This window comes from Python bivittatus, unplaced genomic scaffold (assembly GCF_059951505.1).
Source record: "Python bivittatus isolate LINGU-HERP-01145 unplaced genomic scaffold, Pbiv_v1 ctg000590_np1212, whole genome shotgun sequence".
Classification (NCBI taxonomy): Eukaryota; Metazoa; Chordata; class Lepidosauria; order Squamata; family Pythonidae; genus Python; species Python bivittatus.
The window spans coordinates 6,593,985-6,617,856 of NW_028277086.1; the positions used below are offsets into that span (position 1 = coordinate 6,593,985).

Genomic DNA, 23,872 nt, shown 5'->3' on the forward strand with positions numbered 1-23,872 from the left:
GACTATGTTGATGGAATCATTGGTCCATCTTGCTGACCATTGGTCTATCTAGAGTTTCATGAGTAGGCAGCATACAGATGTGGACAAATCAATAAATACATCTTGCTGATATTCCTGACTTCTAAGAGTTCTCCACAATTGTGGGACTTCTGAAATTTGATTTTCCTCTTACACTGTAAGTAAGAGTCTGCTAGAACAGGAATTGGCAATTTCAAACTGGTCTCAGGATCACTTTTTTTCAATAAACCTTACAATGAGGAAGAAAGTGGTAAGAAGAATCCATGCTCAGGAACATACCAGGAGTTGTAAGAGACAATTCTAAGGAGATTCTGATGCAAAGAACATAGGGATCAAACAAGGAGAACTTGAAGTCCAGTACAAGGGGCAAAATATCACTTTGTTAGTGTTACTGAAACATGATGGAATGGAACTTGTTACTGGAGCATAGTACTGGAAAGTTATAATTTGTTCAAAAGAAAGAGATCCAATCAAAGGGGAGGTGGTCACATATGTAAAGAATTCTCCATTGAATTTCATAATAGCAAGGGTGAAAACCTTGCCAAAAGTGTGTAGGTGAAAATCAAGAGTAAAGTAAACAAAGATGACACTGTTCTAGGTGTGTGCTACAGGCCATCCAAATGAAATCTTTGCTCTAAGATTGCCATGTCCTATCCTGAATGTAGGACAAGAACCAATGGGAGGAAATTTTACAGGAGATCCCAATTTGAAATAAGGAGGAATTGTCTGTCTGTGACAGAGGCAGTGAAACAGCCTGCTTCCTGGAGTTGTGAGTGCTCCATCACCGGAGGCTTCCAAGCAAAGGCTGGACAGCCATTCATCTGAAATTGTATGAGGATCCTGCCCTGGCAAAGAGATAGACCAGGAGACCTTCCAATTCTCTTCCAATACTATGACTCTTTGATTGCCTTCTTTTTGTACTTGGAAAGATGGAAGAGCAATAGTCTTGATGCAGTGCTATCATTGGGAAGGAAAGACCATTTTTTTCCACTCCATGCTTAAAATAATTATTATTTGAGGGTTTGAGAGGAGCAAATGGATCCTGATTTGAGCCTAAAAATTACTGAAAATTATGCTCCCCCAAACTGGCAAGTTTGCTGTTAAATTTCTGCAGGATGGTCTGCAGAGGCCTGCAGACTGGGAGTTGGCAGCATGGAAGCTGGAAGCCACAGGAAGCCCAAAGCCTGCAGGATACCCATCCTTTCCCTAAACTAAGGAGAAGTGTGTCTGACTGATTCATTTGTCCATATCAGGTGGTCGCAAGAACCAAGAGGCTCCACATTTTTGCAGGTGTGCCTCGAAGAACTGTCTAAAATTAGATTCAGGGAGGAGAACTAGGAACTAATTATACCGGCCCTAACATTCTTCTTCAAGGTTTTGCTCAGGGAACTTAATCAGCATCTCTTATGCAAGTAATAAATAGGTTTGTAGTGTGCTGTACAGTCATTAGATAATGTGCAAACTTTACCCCTTTGATTGGCTTCTGGCAAGTCATTGTGTTTACCATGCTCTGCAGAATTGGGACAGAAGGTGGTTCTTGAGTCTAAACTTCATATTCTTTCTGAATGATAGTGATCGAGGCATTCTTAGGTCTTTATGTCTTCTCTTTTTCACCCCAAGGGCTCCAAGGGAAGCAAAGGTGAAAGTGGTAGCCCAGGAGTTCCTGGTTTCATTGGACCAAGAGGTCCTCCTGTAAGTAGCAAATTGATGATGACCATGCTGGGGTTAGAATAAGAACACAACATAATTAGGAAGTCCTCATTAAGGAAAAGTAAAGATGAATCTGAGTCAATCTTAACTTCTGGTGACTCTGCAAGAATATTTTTGTGGTTTCCTTGGCAATAGTGCTGAAGTGGTTAGTCATTGCCTTCTTTGCTCCTTTGACTTCCCATCTACCCTGGGATATCCTGATGGTCTCCCATCCAAATCCTAAACAGTTCCATCTCTACTTAGCTCCCAACCCAAGACAAGGTTGGCCTGGTTCTGCTACCTGCTGAAACAGTTTCTTTTTCAGCAACTCATAGTAATAGCAATTCATGTAAATATTGCTTTGTGTAGCCTGTTGAAAGCAGTGAATAGATGAGAGGCCAAGAAAAATGCATTAGTGAAACTGCTTTTTTTCCCAGTCACAACATATAAAATACAGTAATGCTTGCCTTTTTTAAACTTTCTTTTTTTCCTTTTTATTGTGTTGTTATAAAACTTGATACATTATGCTATTTCAGTACAATGCTATTTATATGATATAACTACAAATTCTTGGCATTCTATTATTGAGATAACTTTGAGTATTGAAAATAAAGAAAAGAAAAAAGTAAATATTCTATCAATATTAGCTAAAATTTTAGGATATCCGTGTTATGAGCAGGAAAATTATTTGGCTTTTTCATTCATTTTGAACGAAAGTATAACATTGGAAAGGAAAGGAAAAACAAATTAAAAAAGAACACACTGCGACTTGCATCAAGGTATTTGTTATATAATAAAGATTTTGGGTAGATGAACAAAGCTAATTTAAGAAAAATTAAAATGCCAAAAAGTAAAAAAAAGAAGAAGAAGAAAAAAGGAAGAGATTTTTTTTTTTAAAGAACTATTAAGTTTCTGACTTCCTCCTTTTTACACATCTGCTAATTTGCAATATTTGTACACATTTATACCCCCTTAGAATCCAAACTGTAGGTCAGGGTTTCTCAAGCTTGGCAGCTTTAAGATATGTGGGTTCTGGGAGTTGAAGCCCATGCATCTTAAAGTCACCAAGGTTGAGAAACACTGCTGTAGGTTATTTGCCATGCTTCATAATATAGTTTATCTTTCTGTTTCCTAGGGAGAACCAGGGGAAAAGGGGGTCCCAGGGAAAGAGGTATGTATTTTGTTACCTTCCTCACACATAGGTGCTGATTCATTTGTGCCACTAAGAGTGACTGCAAATTTCCAAATACCCCTGAAGCTGATTTTGAAGGTCATAATGAAGGAGCTTGCAGAAGTGTGAACAAATTGGGAGCTCCTACTAACTGGTTTCAAATACATCTCTGACTGCAGTTTCAGAAGAAGGCATCCGTTCAGTCACACAACTTGTAGATGAAAAACCATGATGTGTAAAGAAATCAGAAGTTGCCATATTCCTCTGGCAATACATTAAAGCTTTGCCTAATATATTTTAAATGTGTGTGGATCACCTCATTCATTTGACCTGTAGCATTAATTGTGACAGAATCCAGTCTGATTCAAAGCGTTGAATTGATTTAATGAATTAAGTCATCTTAACTGGGATGGGCTGGCTTGCCAGGAGTGTGTGGGTCAAAATTTGGCATTAAATTAAATTATTATTTTTTGGTTGATTAGGTGAAAAAAAAAGGGGGGGGGAGGTCACTTGCATATCTTCCTCAGTCATTCAATTGATTTAGATCAAAGACTGGGTTGGACTTTCCAAGTTTAGTTGGAAAGTTTATTCAGTTCAGAGATTCAGTGAACTGGTTTTAAATCAAATCTCTGAATCGAAGTTTCATCCATCCCCAATAACATTTATTATATTTTCTGCTTGCTATATTAAGCACTATTATAATTAGTGTGATATAATTAATTTTCCCATTCACATTAGTACATAAGAATGAAAGAGAGATCACCCCCCCCCTTCCAAAGTACTGTCTTTATAGCTTGTCTTTAGACCTCTTCTCTGTTTTCAGGGCACATCAGGGCAACCAGGAGCACTTGGAGAAAAAGGTGAAAGGGTAAGTAAGAGAGCTTCATTCATATCCCAGAATTTTAAAACCCAGTCTGATAATTGTCAATGTTAGCTTTCTGTAACACATCAGTAGCACATGACATGCAATCACATTGTTTGTGCTCCCAGGTAAACCAATTCTTGCTATTTCATTCAGTTCATCATCACCCCAGCTGTAATTTCATAATTTGTAGGATTCTCAGGTCCCTGACTGTCAACTGATGGCCTTATATCCTGATTGCAGTGGGTGAAACTCTTCCCCTTCACCCAGAGAGGACATCTGAAGCAAGTTAAGAATTCTGGGGGAGATGAGTGACTCCGCCACCTGGATTTCCCCCCACTACCTAATGCAGTAGTGTCTGGTCTATCCATCCAGCATTTTCAATGGCTCTCTGATGAAGAATTATCACCCTTCATTTTTTGCTTAATCCAATCTAATCCAGTCTGATTCATCTTTTTTTTTTTTGTCCATCAGGGAGATCCTGGAGCCAAAGGTGAAACAGGGCCAGCAGGAGAGAAGGGAGCACCAGGTGATCCAGGAGTTCCTGGTCGCAAAGGACACACAGGACTAATGGGTCCCCCCGGAGCATCAGGAGAATCAGGACAAGTTGGACCTCCTGGCCCTCCAGGACAACCTGGATTTCCTGGGCCTAGAGTGAGTTTAGGGGAAATGTACTTCAGGTGGGCTAAACCAAAATGTCTGCCACCATGGGGGGGCACAAGGAAACCAAATGGCAAAACATGCGGTGAGGTTATGATGTAAACTCGGACCTGTTTGTACCTTTGATGAAATCATGTCTTGTTGCAGATGCTTATGTATGCATCTTATCAGTTGTTGTATTCTATTTTTTTAACTCACCAACTATGAAAGGCAGCCAAACGTTAAAAAACTATCGTAGGACAACTACCCAATAATTCATATCTGTTTCAATGTGAACTATCCATTGCTGTCAATGACTGCATTTTTGTATATTTATATATTGTGCTCCGTGAATAATTTGCTAAGGGTGGAGTACTTGGAATCTCTGCAAAGGACAAGTTTGAGGAAGACCTTCTGGAGGAAATGAATTTTGGGTTCCAGGTTTTCATCAGAATCTTAAAATGCCTTCAACACCATTATTACCATCACCAAGTGTATCCATTATAGCATGTACATGCTATTATGTGTATTTAACACAGAGAAATATTGAGGAATAATCTCATGCTTCCTTCATGAATGATTGCATCTTCTTCTTATAGATACAGTATGCCCAACCCTTTCCTGTATTAAAATCTGGAACCATTTAGAATTATTACACTGTAGTCAATCCCATTCTTTCAAAGGTTTGTTGTGACTAAAGGCTCTATGAAGCCTTTGAAATGCTAGAATGTATATCCTAAAGTCTTTCTTGAAGATGCTATTCTATTGCACATTTTAACTTAAGAAAGAATGAGTGAACTTTCTTAGGTGCTTAAGAAAGAAATTAAACTCATTCGTAAGCATCAGTATTTTAAACTCTGGTATCTTAAAGTATCATTTTTTTCTCCTAGGGGGATCCTCCATCAATAGAAACATTGCGAAGACTCATCCAAGAAGAGTTGGGAAAACAACTTGATGGTAAGGACTTGTATTGGGAAGTCTAAAAATGGGTGAGTGATTCTAACATGTTAAAGAGGGTCAGAAAAGGAAGGAAGGGAGGGAGGGGACTTCTCCACTTCTCTTTCTTTTATATTGAACATATCTAAATAAAACCTTTTGATTATGTGCCATCAAGTTGTTTTAGACTCCTAGCAACCATATACTGTAGATAGATAACTATCTATATCAGTGATTCTCAACCTTTTTGAAGCTGCCGCCCCCCTAAGGAGCGGAAAATTTTTCAGCGCCACCCTTTGTGAAAATCCTGTAATTTAGGGTATGGGGGCGGGGGGAGTTACTGAATTATAAAAGGCAAAAATTTTAAGTAATTTTTTTCAGTAGACTTACACACCAAATTTGTTCGATTTAACTCGATACTTTTGCCCTGGAAGGTAATTGTATTCCTTTTATTAAAATTAAAATGACTACTGCAAAAAAAAAATGCTTAAATGCTCTTTTATGTAAATACGTTTATTTCAAAATTCTGTAAATATGTTTATTTATTTTTTGATGCTCGTTTTTTTAATTTATTTTATTTTTTATTTTATTTATTTTATTTTTTTTGCAAATGCTTTTTTAATGTTTAAAAATTCTTTATTCTTAATTAGATAATTAAAAAAACAGCAAAAAAATACACTAAAAGAGTAATATCAATGAAACATGCTTGATTATGTCAGTGGGACGGTTGTGCTTGATGGTTCAGAGCCATTTTCTGAACGTTCGGTTCAATATTGTTAGAGAGATGAAGGCGCAAGTCCCCTCTTTCCACGATTTGGAGTCGACTTCTTTTTTTTGTAATTAGATCAGTCACAGCACTGAATCCTCGCTCGACAAGGTAGGAGGAAGGGAAGGCAATTAAAATTTTTTGATGATAGTCCACAGTCCTGGGTAGAGGCAATTGATGTTACTTTGAAGCCAAAATTCTGTGAGACGATCACCATTCTGGAAGCTGGCTTACTTTCATTAGTTGAAAGTTCAGCCAATTCCTCCTGAATCTGAACCTCTGCTGTCTCAGTATTCATAAAAGGGTTCATGACCCATTGAGGGACTTCCAGGGACAAAATATCCTCAAAATGCTCAGAAAAGTCCTTGTGCAAAGACTCAAGGTGTTGACAGTAAACTTGTGTTTCATCGAAGGGGATTTCACTGCTCTTATGCAGATCCGACAAGATTGGAAACTGGCTGAACTCGTTGCGACCAAAATTCTGCTTCCACAAAATGAGTTTTTTTAGGAAGGCAGAAATAACAGATTTTGTTGTGATCAAATTGAGCTCTTCGCCTTGAAGCTGCAAATTAATTCCATTGAATTTTGTGAATAAATTGGCCATGTAAGCAACATCAGTCTTAAATTGTAGCAATCTGTCTCTCAGAGCTACATCTTTCTCTTGGAGGAACTCAAGTACAGAGTCGAAAAGTTTCCAGAACCTATTGAGCCAGGCGCCTTTGGAAAGCCAGAGAACCTCGGTGTGTAGAAGCAAGTGACTGAATTCTTCATCATTGTCCTTACACAGCTGCCTGAATAATCGATCATTGAGAGCGTTACTGCGAATTTTGTTCATAGCAGAGATGACATATTGTAATGACTGATGCAAACGGTCGCTGAGGTTTTTTGCAACTAAATGCTGTCTATGAATCACGCAGTGAACAGCTAAAATACCTGGTACCTCTTTCTTCAAAAGGGCGATGAACCCATGATGATGACCCACCATTGCAGGAGCTCCATCGGTGGCAACAGACATAATGTTCGGAAGAGGAATATTTTTCTCTTTAAAATAATCTTTGACAGTATTTCAAATAGATTCACCTTTAGTATCTGGAATCAAGCTTCTTGCAAAAAGCATCTCTTGAATAATTTTTCCTTCCTTCACAAACCGGACGTACGCTAACAGTAAAGCCTCATTAGTACTTGGCAAGGTTGATTCATCAACCTGAAGAGAAAATTCGGTGGGTATCAAAAGTTTGCTTAAGGAAGCTTCAACATCTTCAGCCATCTCATCAATTCGTCATCGCACTGTATCATTGCTTAATGGGACATTTTTTATAACATTGGATGCGGCTGGATGGTGTAAAACCGTTTCTAAAACTTCCTTGACAGCCGGCAGTATCAACTCTTCGCCGATGGTATGAGCTTTCCCCGATTTAGCAATTAATTTTGATATATTATAAGAGGCTATCAAACCATCGTCGCATTTTTGTGATGAGGTTGCTAGTAAGCCTGAGACAGACGGTGCCTTCAGAAACTTGTCCCTGATGTTCGTGAAAAACGACAAATCTTTATTTTGTTTGTCAGGATGAATTTTTTGCAGATGCTCCTGCAAATGAGACGGTTTCATTGCCTCATTAGATAACACTTTGTTACAAAGTAAACACATGGGTAGTTGCGAGTTCGACGGCGAAGGAACAAATCCAAACTTCAAGTACGTGGAACTGTATTGATGACACTTCTTTTTATTAACCGACATCGTTGGCGGCTGCAAAATATGATGAGGGAAAGATAACTATTTATCAAAATTAATCATTCACGACCACGATAAAGAACTAATAAGCGCACTTACCTAGCCGACTGGCCAAATAAACAATGAAAGTAAATCGAAACTGAGGGGAAAAAACAGAAATGAAGCGAACGAAAAGCAACTCAAGAAACATGGGTCAAATCAAACATTCATACTGAAAGGACAATATGGTCAACGCACGCGCTGCGATTAATCGCGCGGGAAAACAGCTGATGCATGCGCTGTGCTGGTTGGGATTGGAGAAGAATCATAGGTCGAGTTCTTCAAGGTCAGCCTACCTAGAATACAAATTTGTCTCACCATTCTTAGAAGTGCGTGAGGGCAGCCGTCGCATAAGTTCGTTTTATTGCTGGTACAAATGGTGTAAACCGGATAATCGATTTAATAATTTTTTTGGGGAGTTTTAAAATTAAGTTCGAATGCCAAAACATGCTCATCACCCCTCTACCACCCAAAACATGCCCACCGCCCCCCTACCGCCCAAAACAAGTTCACCACCCCTCAGCATCCTCCCACCGCCCCCCAGGGGGCGGTACCGCCCCCGTTGAGAACCAATGATCTATATTTTAGGATCCTATTGTATCTCTGATCATTTTGAGCTTCGCTGGAATTCCAAAATATTTGCCTATCTGTCAATACTGTTTCTTAGTGATGTTTCACCTCCTGTTTCTTTAGCTTTTTTTGCAGCTAGATTGTTGCTGCAAAAAATGCTGTTTTTAAACTTTTTGGAACTGTTTGTAATTCTGTTTTTAGTATGTTCTTTTTTAAAACACTCCAACCTACCTTGTTCTCCTTTCACCACTAGCTTCACCTGCCATTGAATTCTATTTATTGTTGCTCTGAGTTCATTAAAATCCCCTTTTCTGAAGTCCAAGCTATGTAGGTGGTTTAGCTCGGAATCAAGAACTGTGGAATTGTTCAGTCATTTTCTCCCAGTGTTTCTTCTGTTTACATTTTCTTGACTAAGTCTTCTCAATCAAGTCAAGGATAGCTGATCCTCTTAGCTTTTCCTTACCTCTGAAGGACAAAGTTGTGGTCAAGGCAAGGCAAGGCAAGAAATTGCTGGAAGGACTATGTTTAGCAGAGTTTCCTAACAAGGATCAAGGTAGTTAAAGTTCCCCATCACTATTATTTCATGCCTCTTTGAGAAAGTTGTACTTTGCTTTTGAGAAGCATATCCTTTGGTGGGCTGGTGATAGCAGACACCAGCAACAGCCTTGCTTCTAATTTTGTTCTCTTCAATTTATTGGAACCTAGTTGCTCTCTACAGCACTGCCAAGTTTATTCATTTGGATTCTGGGGGTGGCTGGTTCTAACATACATACAACTACTCCTTTTCTATAGCTTCTGAATTCAGTGTTATTTAGAAGAGTTGCATGCTGCCCTTTCTTCAATAGATTCTAGAGTGGTAAATAACAAATATCATAAAATAGTAAAATATGCATGAAAGAAAGAAAAGAAAACATTAACAATGCTATGTGGCAGCAGTTAAAAAATATTCTGCAGGCTAAAGCATTTTTCAAAGTGCATTCCCAGGGAAAATAAAAATGTCTTCACTTGGTGGAAGAGATACATAATATGAAGGTGCACTCCTATTTATTATTTCATAGTGGTGAGGGCTTTCTTCTTGTTATTGTTATTCTCTTTCTGAATATTTTAAAAGGCAGGCAGGTGTGCTTCAAACCCAACCGTTATGTGCTCTGAAAAGTGGGGCACAAATACCCCTAAGGATGTCATTGTGAGTTTGTAGGCAGAACCTTTCCACGTTGCTTCCTCTACAGAAAACTTTGGGGAGGTTTTCACAATTCCCAAACTTCTCTTATTTTAAAAAAGGGGGAAATAAACCCTGCTCCCCTCCCCTGAAAGACCAAGCATTGCTCTGATTTCAAAGCAGTTGATGAAGGGAGGACCTAGTCCTGGGCTGAAAGAAAATCACAAATGCAGAGTGAGAGAATATGTATATATATTCCATCAAAGCTGCTGCATTGGACTGTGGAAGAGTATAGGATAGGAGGAACTGGTGGAAGAAATTATTTGAGAAGAAAGTTAAACATTAAAATGAAACATTTCTGTAAGATGTTTATACCAAGGGCTCTGCCGTGCCCATTAGATGATGCGGTGTTGTCACAGGTCTTTCCTGTGGGAGAGGACCTTCTCTGGCATTATTCCACAGCTATGACATGTGATGGCTTGCTTGGGACTTACGCTGGGATTTGCTACCACTTTCTCAGCATTTGGAAAATCTGAAAAGATACATCTTGTTTCCATTGCTTCTAATTCTTAAATTATTTTAATATGGATTTTAAGATGTGTTCTGAGTTTTATCTTTAACAGGTCACTGTCACAGAAGAAACGTGACATATAAATCCCCTAAATTAATACATAAATAACTAGGAAAAAGGGTTTAGCTCCTGAAGAATTTCAGCTTTTGCTAAAAGAAAAATCTGTATGTCTAGTCCTTATGGGGAACATGATTTCTAATAGTTACAACTAAAACTTCAATACCTTGAATCTATCTTACCCCTTGCCATTACTAACCAACCAAAATAAATCATGCATAATAGAGGAAATTATGCAAATGAATAATTCAGCTTGCTTTGTTATATGCTATTGATTGCTGCTCATTGTACTTAAAAAATACTCCTGCTTATAGAGGATGTCAAAGGTAAATAAAGACAATTAAATGCAATGAGGTTCTGCCTTAATATCAATGGTTTGTCAGAATCAGCTGATGGAAAAAAGAGGACCTGACCTTTGAGGACAGGCTGAAAGAATGGATGGAATGTCCAGTCTGGAGAAAGGATGACTTAGGGAAGGCATTCTAGCTGCATTCAGGTACATGAATGGAAGCTACAGATATCTCTTTTCCATGATCTCAGAAAATAGGAGCAGAAATAACAGGTATAAGTTGAAGCTACCTTATTTTACAAGGAAAAATAAAACTTCCTGATGGTAACAGGACCTATGGAGGTTGTAGGTTCTCCATTTCTGGAGGTTCTTCAGAAGAGACTGGACAGCAGCTTTTCATGAGTTTTATCTATTTATTTTTTCCTGCAAATTGCAGTGGGTTGGATTATATGATCACTGTGGTCCCTTCCAACTCTACAATTCTATGATTCATTGCAGAAAGATATTTGGCCAGTTATCTGCTGTAGCATTTCCTTTTTCCTGTGTCAGCTATCCATATGTTAACAATGTTCTCTCTCGCTGTTTCTCTCTCTCTGTTTTTCTTTGTTCCCCCCTGCAGCCAGACTGCCCTACCTCATAAGCCAGTTGCAGCCTTCCCATGTCAAAGCCCCTCAAGGTAGACCAGGGCCTCCTGGATCACCTGGAAAGGAGGGCTCCCCAGGTAGAGCTGGCCCTCCAGGAGAACCCGGTAGACCTGGACAACCAGGTTCAGAAGGACCATTGGGACCGGTGGGACCAAAAGGTGAGCAGATCTTCAGCTGGAAAGCAGCTGTAAGATCCATCCACTCCTTTTGATTTAGATCTTTCAGGGACTATGGAGAATTTTTGCCATGTGAAATGTTGCCTTATCAAATAAGTAGAAATGACTATGGCAAGACTTTTTTGAATGTGCATTTTCAAATGGATTAAGAACACATCATAGGAGGTAGAAGGAAATATCAGCTTGATCGCTTTTAATTTATTGGCTTAATTGTTATTGCTACCCTCTTCTCCATAAGACTTTCATGATACAACTGAAACCAAATTCAGACATTTCTTGTCCCAGTCATTCTGTTTGGGTGGATAAAGAATATAGAACAGCAGAAGGTGGAGCCAAATGTATTTAGATTCCTACTTTTAGATACAGACACATCAGTCTATGTGTCCATCCTTTTATTATAATCAACTTCTGAAAGTCCCTCAAGACTTGGCTTTGTCATCAGGCTTGGAGGTCCCAGGGAACCAGGGATATTTCAAGACGGCTATCTCTTTACTCTCTTACTTACTCCTTTACTCTCTCTTATACCTGATGGTTGTATTTTTAATAATGATTGCTTTTTAATATATATATGTTGTTTTATTTTAATTATTGTTTGCCACCCAGAGTCACTTTGGATGAGATGGGCAGCCATATAAATTCAATAAATAAATAAATAAATAAACTTCCATATTTAATGAAAAATCTCAGACAAATTCAGATTCTTGAGAGTGCTAATTGGGGCTGTTCGTGCTTCAGAAAGGTTTTACAACTAGTGCCTTGGACCTCCCCCAAGTGTAACAAACATGGCACCTTCCTATTATTAATTAAGACAGCCCAACGTTTTCAGGCTTCTGCACAGGACTTAAAACAAATAATGCTTTAAAGAATTCACTCATTCAGATTATTTTGATTCTTAAAGCAGCTGCATTCCCCCCACCCCCAACAAATTTGCATGATCCTGAAAAGATATGGGCTCTTTTGATGGATAACTGCAAACCACTATCCTCCCTCAAGGGCCCAAGCATTTCTTCCAGATATTGAAATCAGCATGTCAACTGTTTAGCATCACCCAAATGGGACCTGAAAGACCTTAAATTGATGGAACAAATATTTTTCAAATATTCTGAAGAAGAGCCAGGACTTCACATTCATGAATGAAGTTTGCTCTGTCTCTGGCAGTCCCTGTATATTGCACATTCTATAACCCTGCATGTCTCTAGAAAATGTGAGAGGCTTGATTTCTCCCTTTGTGTTCATTCAGTAAACCTTCTTTTCTGCAAGTATGTTTGTTTGAACTCAGTAGTGCCTGCTTCTGGATAGAAATGTAAAGAATTGTATGTTAAGGGTCTGAAAGTTCGTGTATAGCAACAGAAAAGGACAGATCACATGCAAACTGATATTGTTTCTGAGTTCAGTTACTAAATATGAATTACTGTTATGGATATGGATACAAGCTGAATGAGTGCTGATCAAGAATGATTTACATTTTCACTCTGCGAAACTGTGAAACTCTAATAGTTAAAATGTCTTCCATTGTCTCCAACAGGTGAGAGAGGAGAGAAAGGAGAGAAAGGAGACCCTGGCATTGGTCAGCGGGGTGAAGTTGGCCCTCCAGGAGTAGCAGGTGGGTGGTAGCTCATTCCCTACAAACTGACATTTGTGTGGCCTAATGCAACTTTCTCCAATCTTGACAAAGCTAGAAGTTCCAGAATTTCTACCCACCAACTGTTGGGCAGTTGGTGTTCAGCAATAAATTTCAAAGCTTCCTTGCAGCTAGGAACCTTATGATCAGGGATCCTCTTTGCACAGATGTTTTCTCTCTACACTTAAGCCCTTTTTCTATAAATGTTTGTGAAAGTGACATTACACGTGCACTTTGGTGTTTTTCAGCTTGGCATGAGGTCCTGGTTGATTTCTCTGCTCCCGCAAGAGAATCTGAGAGGCCAACACTTTCCTTTAATAAGTGGAAATAGTGATTTTAGGAACATGAAAACAATTATCTCTACCTTTTGCTTCAAACACTTTTAGCAGGTGGTGCTGCTAAAAAAAGGCACTGCTGTTTGAAGTAAGGGAGGTGGCTAAAACAAAGAAAAGCTGACTTACTAAGAAAAGCTCCTTAGAAACATGGTGAAAACCTGCCAAGAACATTGCCCTCTCTCTTGCTGGTCCTTTGATTGTATTTTTCCCCCCAAAGCAGTGCGTTGTAGACAGATTGATGGACCCATGCATGAAGCCACTGAACCCTGAATTGCCAATTCTACCGTAGTTCTGTCTACTAAGATTGTCCACACCATGGCAATCACACTTACCCACAACCCTTTGTTCTGTAGGTGTTCCAGGTGAACCTGGCTATGGAAAAGATGGGATTCCTGGAGCTCAAGGTCCTCAAGGAGAAGCTGGGGCTCCTGGTCTTATGGGCCCCCCAGGGCCTCCAGGGGCCAATGGACAATGTGACCCCTCCCAATGTGCTTATTATGCAAGCCTGGCTGCTCGGCCCAGCAACGTCAAAGGTCCCTAAAAATGTAGCCTCCGTCGCTGCCTGTGGACTTCTCATGGACCTACTTCAGAAAACTTGGATGAAGCAAGGGAGTTGGGAGATCCAGTCTGTTTTGCTTCTGTTCTTTGACAAGGAGCATGGAGACTCTTAAAATAAATGCTGCCGGACAGTCAAATTTTTTTATAATTAAGAAATAATTAATTAGCATTATTTTATGCAGTGATAAGTGATTTTCTGAGAGGGACAGTATGTTCTTTACTATCAGGACAAGTTCCCATTTCTTTTTAAAAAATATTTTTACATAAAGATTGAGGATGAAAATTTCCCATTTTATAGATGGAGTTCTATAAAGTTCATGTGAAACAGAAAAGAAAGGGAAAACTGTAGGTAAGTAGGTGTTAGGTCCCCCTGAGGAATTTTGGATTTCTGTTTGCTAGCTTACTCATCATTCATGGGTGAAACATCTGGAGATGCTATGATATGGGCTACTGATGGCTTGTCCTGCAAGTGTTCAGTAGAGATTTAGATTGCTACATCTAAATCTCCTGGGGGCCATAGGACAGAGGACACAATTTGCACATGTCTTTGCACACGCCTTAGGAAGCTGTTTTGCTCACCATGGCTGAGCACAGACCTCTGTGTCAAAATTAGGAGAAGAATGAGGAAGAGGAAAAGCAAGGGAGCGATGGCAGACAGGAGCATGGATGCTTTAAGATCCCATTTTCCCATTTGCTATCCACGCTGCTTCTATTTATCTTTTAGTGAGTCCAATTCCCAGGTCTAGAACTGCTCCATGAAAATCCTTGTGTGTTCCTAAATACTTCTTCCTAGTCTGAATCAAAGTACTTCACCCATATCCATCTTTTTCATCAACAGAACAGTTGATTTTGCCATTATTTGCTTATTCAGTAAAATACATCTGTGAAAATTCATTTTTCAACTTTTTTAAAAATATTTGGCCTAATTCCCAGTGAAATAGCTGATCCTTTAGCAGTGCAGCAGTACGTATGTATGCTCAAAAGAGTGGTGTTTTTTTTTTCTTTTCACCCTGTATTCTTATGGTGCTTGCTGTCTTATAAATATGATCAGCAGTGCATCTTCAACAGAAATTTCTGGGAAATTCAGGAAAAGAGATCTGCTGTCACCACCACCTTTTCCAAAGATTGTTCAACTAAGCTCACCGCTCTCTTCCCTGGCTGCTTAGCAGCAGTCCGCTAAGAACTCAGGCAGTGTTGATTCTGGGTCTAGCATTCTTTTCTTCCTTAAAGGAAGTTAGCAGAAGCTTGAATTAGGACCTTATGTATGCGAAGAAATGGTTTTCGATTTGGATTCTTGCAGTGCATGGATTGCATTTTTTAATATACATTGCCATTACATGTGTTCTTTGTCAGACTTTGCCCAAGGTCATCGTGTATGTGTGTGTGTATGCAGGGGGTCTTCTATTTCCTTTGTAAAATGAGCTAACCTTTAACTTTGGGCTCCAAAGCAGGAAATGTACACAGGAACCAGCCAATTATTCATCAGTTGTCTCTGAGTCATGAGGGAAATGATTGCCCATGAAGAAAGAAGATCCCACTATTTCAAATCCAGTTCTTGGGCTACCCAGTTTAAGAGTGCTTGAATGAGTGCTTAGTGCTGCAGACCAATGTTATTTATGTATTTTAAAAGGTGCTATTTTTAATGTGGATTCCATGGCATCAGCAAGATAATCTCTATCTATCTACCTATCTTGTGTGCACGTGCATAAAATGTGTCTACATTGTTGTGTTTATGGCAGGTAGGTTATTTTCCAAGCAATTATGACGCTTGCTTTGTTTTGCTTCTGGAAGAAAAAGTGTAGGATATTTTTCTGGCAAAGTTATAGCTTGCCAAATTATTTAAAAGGGAGCTGGCTTTGCCATTTTTTCTGTTTCAAGCTGGACTGAATCCTTTCTTTTCTTTCTGAGGGGAAGCTTTGGTTGATGTTGAGTGGGGCTGAGATTTTTTTTTTAAAATTATTATTACAATGATGACTATTTGTTTATTTTCTCTGCTATCGTTTGTGAGTGGTTTCCTTCCTGCAACACTGCCTTCAGATGTTAGTTGTTGGACATGGCGCTACAGCAGGTCCTAACGGGGCCATTAAACTGTTTCCCATCCAGTTGTTCCACAGACTAGAAATGAAGATGTAGAAGAGAGGGGTTTTGGGGGGTCAAACAAAACAAAACACAGCATATATATTATGTGACTTGTTTCTCATTCCATTTTGACTGTTTTCTGGTTTAACATTAAGAGTTTGGAATGCTAATCAAAGGGCTAATCCAAATGCAAAATACCTTTGGAAATTTGGACTTTTAAGGTGGGGACGCCATTCAGTGAAGAACTGCAAAATTAGGTTAGACCAGACTTATGAGGAAGCACCTCCAGAAGTGACACAGACCACAGATGTGTGTTTGGTTTTAATTTAGTTTATTCAATGTATGGTCATAGACCAAATAATACAAAGGTAAAGGAAAATTGGGCCTTCCAGGTAGAAGGGAGGGAGGGAGGATTAAATCCTTATTCGGGAACAAAGTATTTATGGTGCTGGGTCATAGGCAGAACAGACCTATGATGAAACACCATGAGAAATTACACAGACTAGAGATGGGAAATGGATTAATGTGTCCACACATCCAGCTAAATGTGGATATTACAGGGTCCAGAATACTTTTAAAACAGATTTATTACTATTGATTATTTTAATTGGACTATCTTTGGGTTTATATAAATCACTGAATAACTGGTATTTGGTTGCATAGGAAGTTAAGCAGACGTATTAATAAATAAGAAAGCATATAACTGTGCCACTAAAATATCTGTGGGACCAGGAGCAATGTGTGCTCCCCACAAAGTTTAATCAAGCATACATTGAGGTTAAATTAAATTTTGTTTCTGTTCTGACCCTGCTCAGTTACTTCTCCTGGCCACAAGCATTTTGGGAAATGTGTTCCCCAGCATGACACCAAAAGCCATGTATAGCCTTGGGCTCCCTCCCAATTTCACATCTCTGAGCTATGTACAGAGAATAAGAGATACCTGCTGTGCTCTGTCAACAAGTTGGCATCACTCCCTTGAGCACTAAGAGGGTTTTATTAAAGGACGTCAAGTGATTTCCTTAAGAGTATCCAATAGCTTCAGAGAAATGTCCAAGGAATTAGCAAAGATGAAGGAGAGATGGAGACAGAGGTTGCTTCTCCTGCCTACATTGAATTAATCACAGTGATGTGCTAGCTACAGGGGAGGGAGGAGGGGTTCACAGAGAGATCTGCGGCAATAGCTGTACATTATGCTGTGTATGTCTTAGAGAAAATCTCTGTGGTTGCCAACAGTTAACACCAACGTGATGGCACATAATTAATCAATGCTGTCTATGTAGGCAGAATGAAGACTTTGCATCATTCACACTACTAGCATGTAGCCGGTTTAATCTTCATATCAGCCTTTTAATTTTTTTTCAGCCCATGGGACTCAGGAAGCTCCCCTCATATCAAAGCTGATTTACTGGTCCTTCTTGATGTTTGACCTCTTATGATGTTTGACCTTCAGTTCCCATAATCATTTGTCCCTGGCCTGCTGTCTGGGATTGACGAGAGTTAAAGACCAAAATGTCTGCAAGACATCAAGTTGACTACTTAGCTGATGTGTACAGCAGTTCTCCATGGTTTCAGGTGTCTTTCACACCTCTGTCTGGAGTAGCTGCAGAACTGAACCTCAACTTTTTGATTGCAGAAAACATGCCTTTTTTCACTGTATTACTTCATGTAGTTTTTTTTTAAGGCCATCTATATAAACTTGCATTGTACTGCACAAATGAATACTGTACAGTTCTAGTGGAAGAAATAGCAAGAAAATGACAAAATCAGTTTCCTAGAAAATCAGTTGCTGCTGAATTTGGTGCAACAATAGGCGACATTGTGTCCTTGAATATCACACTGATAATAGAAAGGAGACAAGTCATTTGCACAACCTGGACATTTTATTTGAAGAGGTTAGATAAGGTTATCTGGCATGTCCCTATAAAACTTACAGGGTAGAAAGACATACAGCTGCGAAGCAGTTCAAATTCAGAGGAAGAATCATGATTCGGAATGTTCATGGGCACGCACGTAGCAGGAGTCAGAAACCTCTTAAACCAGTAGCATCCTTGTTTAGACTCATACAGCTGCCTCTGCGGCTGTTCAATGATCCCCAGAAACTATTTCTGGCAGGTGCTATGTAGGTGCCCACACATGTTCTAAATCAAATCTGTTTATTTGTTAACTCCTTTGTGCCATGTATATGTCACTGAAGTCCCAAAGGGCTCCCTTCAAATTCAGAACGCTGCACTGACCTCATAAGACATGGCTATTATTTATATATTTATTTAATTGAAACAATTTATATGGCCACCCATCTCAGGACAGTGATGCTGGGTGGTGTGCAGGAATTAAAGCAATAGCTACAACTGATAATCCCTGACACCCAAGGTAAACAATACAGAACACCCCAATCATGAAAAACCACATAAGCAGAGACCTCACATAACCACTTGGCCCAATCATTGAGGGAAACAGCCAGGTCTTCAGAGCTTTGTGAAAGGTCCACAGGGTTGGGACCATCTGTATCTCCAGGGGATTGCTGTTTCACAGGACAGGCACTGCCACAGAAAGGACATGGCTCTTGGGTCCAACAAGATGAGACTGTTTAATAGAAGGGACCAGGACCAGGACCATGCCCCATCTACTAGATCTGGTGGTGTGAGCAGAAACAATAGGAGAAAGGCAGTCCTGCGACTAGCCTGGCCCTGTGCCATGGTGGACTTCTTGGTGATAACCAGCAACTATTATTATTATTATTATTATTATTATTATTATTATTATTATTATTATTATTATTTTATTTCAAAATAAAAACCGGACAACCCATGACCCATTGGCTCATCATTTTGGAGCTATTTCCTTACCTAAACAGAGAAACAGACTGACCAAGGGCAAAAAAGCAGTGGGAGTGGGAGTGACTTACAACTTGCTGCTGGCTTCCCCATTGACTTTGCGAGTGGGAAGCTGGCAGAAATCTTCCTTCCTTCCTTCCTTCCTTCCTTCCTTCCTTCCTTCCTTCCTTCCTTCCTTCCTTCCTTCCTTCCTTCCTTCCTTCCTTCCTTCCTCCCTCCCTCCCTCCCTCCCTCCCTCCCTCCCTCCCATTGAAATATTGCCTTTTCCAAGTCAGATAAATCACACAGTTCCAAAAGCTGTTCCTTAACACCTGGAATAATACCACTTTTCCAATTTCTCAATATATTTATTTTAGCCGCCCCCCATGCTTGATAAGCAGTCAGATTCCAAGCTTTGGTATATAATTCAACATCACATTAATATCTTTAGCATTTAAAGATTCTCCCATGAATCTACTTATATACATTAAAATGCCATTCTAAAAGGATATCAGAGGATCACATAGCCATATCATATGGGTGAATGAACCCTCTGGGGTATCCAATACACTCAAACTACAATTTTTTGATGAGTCAACTTTAATCTCAGATCTGTTGATACCATTTTAATATTTTTAAGGCCATGAAGCCATTGATGGGGCATTATTGGAGATTCTAGTTGTTGTTATTATTTTATTATTACTTTATTATTTATTATATGTGAATTTATTAGCTGCCCAACTCCAATGGATTCTTCCTTCTTTTGTTCATGTTTGGAATATCTCAGAAATGTCCACTTTAGAAATATTCTTGAGCTTTCAATACAGATACGTTATGGGTTTTACTTCTGTCGTGGATTCCATCAAATAAGAGAGCATCACAGATGCTTCTGAAGTGACCAAAGTGTCTGGCCCGTGCTGATCCATTAAAAGATGCTTAAGGTGAAGATATTGCCATCGTGGTGAAGTGGGAAGATGAAATTCAATTTCAAGTTGGGTCAAATCCTTAAAACAGTCATTATATAACAATTGGTTCAAAGTCCTGATCCTGGCTTCCACAAGCTTTCCAATAGAATGTTTTACCACATATTTTCAGAGTAGATTTTTTCCCCAAGAATTAAATATTCATGAGTCTTGTCATCAAAAGCTAATCTATGCCCCAATATGGCCCAAATATTTCTTACCACATGCATTCCTGCAAATAAAACATATGCCCTTATTATATGTTGTTCCAAGAATTTGCCAGGACTGGAAGGGAAGTAGATAATGCCTTTCCCACATGGCCCATAAACGATAATAACTATATGTTCATTCCACATAGTAAGAGTTGATAAGATATAAGACTAATGATATTTCTGCAAAATGGATAGATTAAGGACTACTTTCTTCAAATTTTAATCTCAGTTTAGCTGAACAAAACCTTAGTGGTCCAGTATCCCAAATAAATTGATTAAGTACTATTTTCATAGTTTTCCCAAAGGAAACTATGTGGAATGTCCATGAATTCATAAACAATCCTGCTGAATCTGAGATTTCACTTTGTTTTTTCTTAGATAACAGATCTTATCTAAGTTTTGAATGAATGTTGAGAGAGAGAATGAGACAAAATGAACAGCAATACAGAGATCTCAATATCAGGGGAGATAATTTAATCTACATTAAAAAATCAATGAAACGTTTGACACAAGATGATCAATTTTATGATTTGGGAAAGGGAATGGCATTATCTTTTCATGACTATCTGTCAGACAGGAGACATGAGTTATTAGGCAAATAATGAGATTTTAAAAAGCATAAAAGGAAACTTATAGTCATATGCTTTACTCCTTTGCCTTAGTTATATTTTGCTACTGTTGTCATTTGTTTTAGTCTGTAATAGGTTTACAATTTAATGGGAAAAAAAGACACTACTTCAAAAAATGTTTTAAGAATAAATACTGTGTGACTATGATCCTAGCGGCCAAATGAATTGTTTAGCTAAAACAGAATCCCATCCTGAGTTTCAGAGTATAGAGCAATTGCATGCTTGGGAAAACGAGACATGGGGGACAAGCAAATCCTGCAGGAATGACTTTGATAGATGGTGAGAATCAAGAACATTGAAATCTAGTTTGGTGGGGTAGAAGTGGGCTTGGCTGTTTACTTTCAGTCAGAGGCTGTGCTGAAGATTAAAAACATTAGCTCTCCCATGTTTACCTACGGGATGTAGCTGAGCAACCGAGAGGTTCTGCATTTGCCTTGTTAAATAAAGGAGGAAGAAAGAGGGGGACTCAGAAGTTAACACTCGGACCAGGAGATGGTAGAAAATGAGCCTTTTCCTCCTGTTCCTACAAGGGGAAGGATGGACCTGATTTGGAACTGTCTTTTGCCCATTCTCATCATGGAGCCACAGTGGAAATATCTGGCAGAACACGATCCCCAGTATGAAGGTGGGAAAAAACTCAAATTGGAAGGCAAGGACCTCTTGTCTGTCCCTCGCCGGCTGTTTGCACTGGAAGGATTAAGGATTTTGGAGATGAGCCCAGAGCGAGAGAGCTGCCTCAAGTACCAGATGACTCTCGTCCCTCGTGAAATTGGTCACTTGAGGAACTTAACCTTGCTCTACCTGGACTCTAACAACTTAAAAAAAGTTCCTATTGAGATTGGCAGTTTGACCAAGTTAGAAAGGCTCACCCTTAGCAGCAACAGCTTAATTTCTCTGCCTGAAGAAATAGGATGTCTCCAGAGACTTCGCAGCCTGCATCTAGCAAACAACTGCCTGGCAGAACTTCCAGCACCTGTTTGTCAGCTGAGGAACCTGGTTTTCTTAGATGCAACTGATAATCACATTCACACCATCCCAGATGCCATTTGCCAGCTACAGAAACTGGAGACTCTGCTTCTGCTTTACAATTCTCTCAAATGTTTGCCCAGAGGACTCTGCTCTTTAAAGGTCCTCAGCACCCTCTGGGTTGGTCACAACAAGCTAACGGAGCTTCCTTCAGACTTTGGTCAACTGGTTAATTTGGACTGGGGTAACAACAATTGCTCAGGCAATTTTGAAGGAAATCCGTTGAAGCACCCACCCCCTGAAGTATGCAGTGGGGGACCTGCTGAGATCAGAAACTATTTTGCCTCTCAAAGGAGATAAAAATATAGGGCTGTGAATGTGATGGGGAGGGGGGAGGAGAAATGCATTCCATTTCCCGGAAGGAGACATGTTATAGTTTTGGGTTTATATGGTTGATAGTCCAGCTTCTATGGAAGAATGACTGTGCAGTTTTCTTTCCATTTTAAAATAAATTGAGATGTCTATAACGGTGGGAGAGGTGGTAGGAAAGAGAAGAAGAGGTGAATGGTCTTAGCTGCAGTGGCAGTAGATGCAACATTGGAAGATTTGGAAGGCCAGGTTGGGGACAGATCCTCCAGGAGAAAAATCCATCTTTGAGGTCACTACGAGTCAACACAGACTTGATGACTATTCATGAAATGGGTGCAGGGTCCTTATGTTGTTGAGAAGATAGTCATGGAAAGTAAGAATGTCCTGGCTTTTATTATTATACAACCTTCTCTCTAAGAGTTTACAGCCTGCTGGTTTCCCATGCTCCCATTAAATCTTTAGGGTGAGGAAATGTTGGGAAGTGTGGGAAGCCAGGGAGGCAGTAGAGTGAGATGAAACAGGGAAAGCAACAATCACAGGATCGGCACCTTCTGTCCCTTAAATTTCCTTTTTAAAAACCTTGTGAGAATGAAGTGGTAAAACCAGGTATCTTTTATGCAAGGGGAGAAAATGCTCAGAAAATGTAGCATCACTCCTTTTAAAAAATATATATAATTGGGTGAAGTTAATGCCAATGTTTTTATTCCTGCTATTCTATTGCATTTTTCTACTTTTTTTCCAAACTTCCTTATACAGTTGAGTAGGAAAAATGTTGTCTGGGGAAGGGGAATCAAAGAAGAAAGATATTTTGGATGAAATTCGTCTGAGACATGGGATTTTGATGTTTATTATGTAGTCACTGAGGGAACTGTGTGATTGTCCTGATCTTTAGTAATTGGTCATCTCTCTGATGTCTGCAGTTTCCTTGGTTTCCCATGCTTTGGTCATATTCCAAAAGTAGATATAAACTAACTATAATGTGTTTAATTTTTCAAAGACCAGGAAGTGAGGGTAGCTAGAGCAGCTACAGCGTGTTTGAGAGATGTTCAGGAGAAGGAATAATACACAACACTCTTGACCGCCTCAAAAAAGTCAGCAACTTCAACAAGAACTCAAAAATGACAGCAAAATAAATTCAAAGTGCCTCATGGATAAAGCAGAAAGTAGAATCTTTCTTCTTAGGGGAAATAAAAATAGAGATTGGGAAATGAGAGTATTTCCTAAACATCAGAGCAGTTTTACAATAATTTTATCTTTGTTGGGAAGATGAACATTTCACAACTACATTTCTGTGAACTTCCATGTGTTTTGCTAAAGATTTGGGGTGGATGTGGGGGTGGCTAGAAGAATAATAATTCAGTAATCCTTCCAATGGTATCTGTTAGGAATCTTTTCATTATTCCTTTGCAAAATGAGAGAAAACAAAGTCTGCTTCTTCCCAGTTCTCAGATAGCATCAAATTTCATACATCTAAATAACAGATTTATGCAGAACAAATGTTAACTTGAGTTGTTGTTAACTGAATTATACCCGCGCCTCATTTTAATCTATGCTTCCTTGTGATATTTGTTATTTGATCCCCTCTTCTGTACACCATCGACGGTCATTGCCGATAAAAGTCTCCACTTGCCACACTTTGCAAATCGGTTTGGTTCACTGAATTTTCTTTGATGAGCCTGAAATTGGGGTATAAAATAATTCAACCACAAATTCTTCTCAGAGTAGATGCAGAGCTTCCCCCCCCCCCCCACACTTCTGGAAGAACCCATGGGATGTGAGAGGACCCTAGCTACTCATGAAATCCAGCTAAGTGTGGTTGGACAATGTGATTACTCTTACTTTAAATGTTGAAGGATGCCAAAAGGTTTCAGTAACACTAACTTTACTGAAACTATTAAAAACCTACTCCACTTACAGCTCTGCTGAGATCTTTAACAGATGAGTTTTTTCTTTCTTCTAATGCTTCTTGGAATAACTATATGGCCAGTTGGAGGTATGTATCCATGTTGT

The 23,872-nt window shown here is 39.3% G+C and overlaps 2 protein-coding genes across 2 annotated transcripts in view; both read left to right on the top strand.

Moving 5' to 3' along the window:
- COL22A1 (collagen type XXII alpha 1 chain) overlaps positions 1 to 18,703 on the top strand; it is a 173,695-nt gene extending 154,992 nt beyond the window's left edge. Inside the window, exons 58-65 of the mRNA XM_088148939.1 lie at positions 1,639 to 1,710; positions 2,843 to 2,878; positions 3,702 to 3,746; positions 4,215 to 4,394; positions 5,270 to 5,336; positions 11,118 to 11,300; positions 12,844 to 12,921; positions 13,628 to 18,703. Coding sequence (XP_088005065.1) covers positions 1,639 to 1,710; positions 2,843 to 2,878; positions 3,702 to 3,746; positions 4,215 to 4,394; positions 5,270 to 5,336; positions 11,118 to 11,300; positions 12,844 to 12,921; positions 13,628 to 13,815 — 849 coding nt within the window. The 3' untranslated portion in view covers positions 13,816 to 18,703. The remainder of the gene's footprint in view (positions 1 to 1,638; positions 1,711 to 2,842; positions 2,879 to 3,701; positions 3,747 to 4,214; positions 4,395 to 5,269; positions 5,337 to 11,117; positions 11,301 to 12,843; positions 12,922 to 13,627) is intronic.
- A 2,326-nt stretch (positions 18,704 to 21,029) lies between these two features.
- On the top strand, positions 21,030 to 22,402 carry LOC112542264 (uncharacterized). The gene has a single exon (XM_025174687.2). The coding sequence runs from the start codon at positions 21,065 to 21,067 to the stop codon at positions 21,851 to 21,853; it is 789 nt and encodes a 262-aa protein (XP_025030455.1). The 5' UTR covers positions 21,030 to 21,064; the 3' UTR covers positions 21,854 to 22,402.
- The last annotated feature ends 1,470 nt before the right edge of the window (positions 22,403 to 23,872 follow it).

Coding starts and splice junctions, on each gene's coding strand:
- LOC112542264 (XM_025174687.2), top strand. CDS start 21,065: ATGGACCTGATTTGGAACTGTCTTTTGCCCATTCTCATCATGGAGCCA.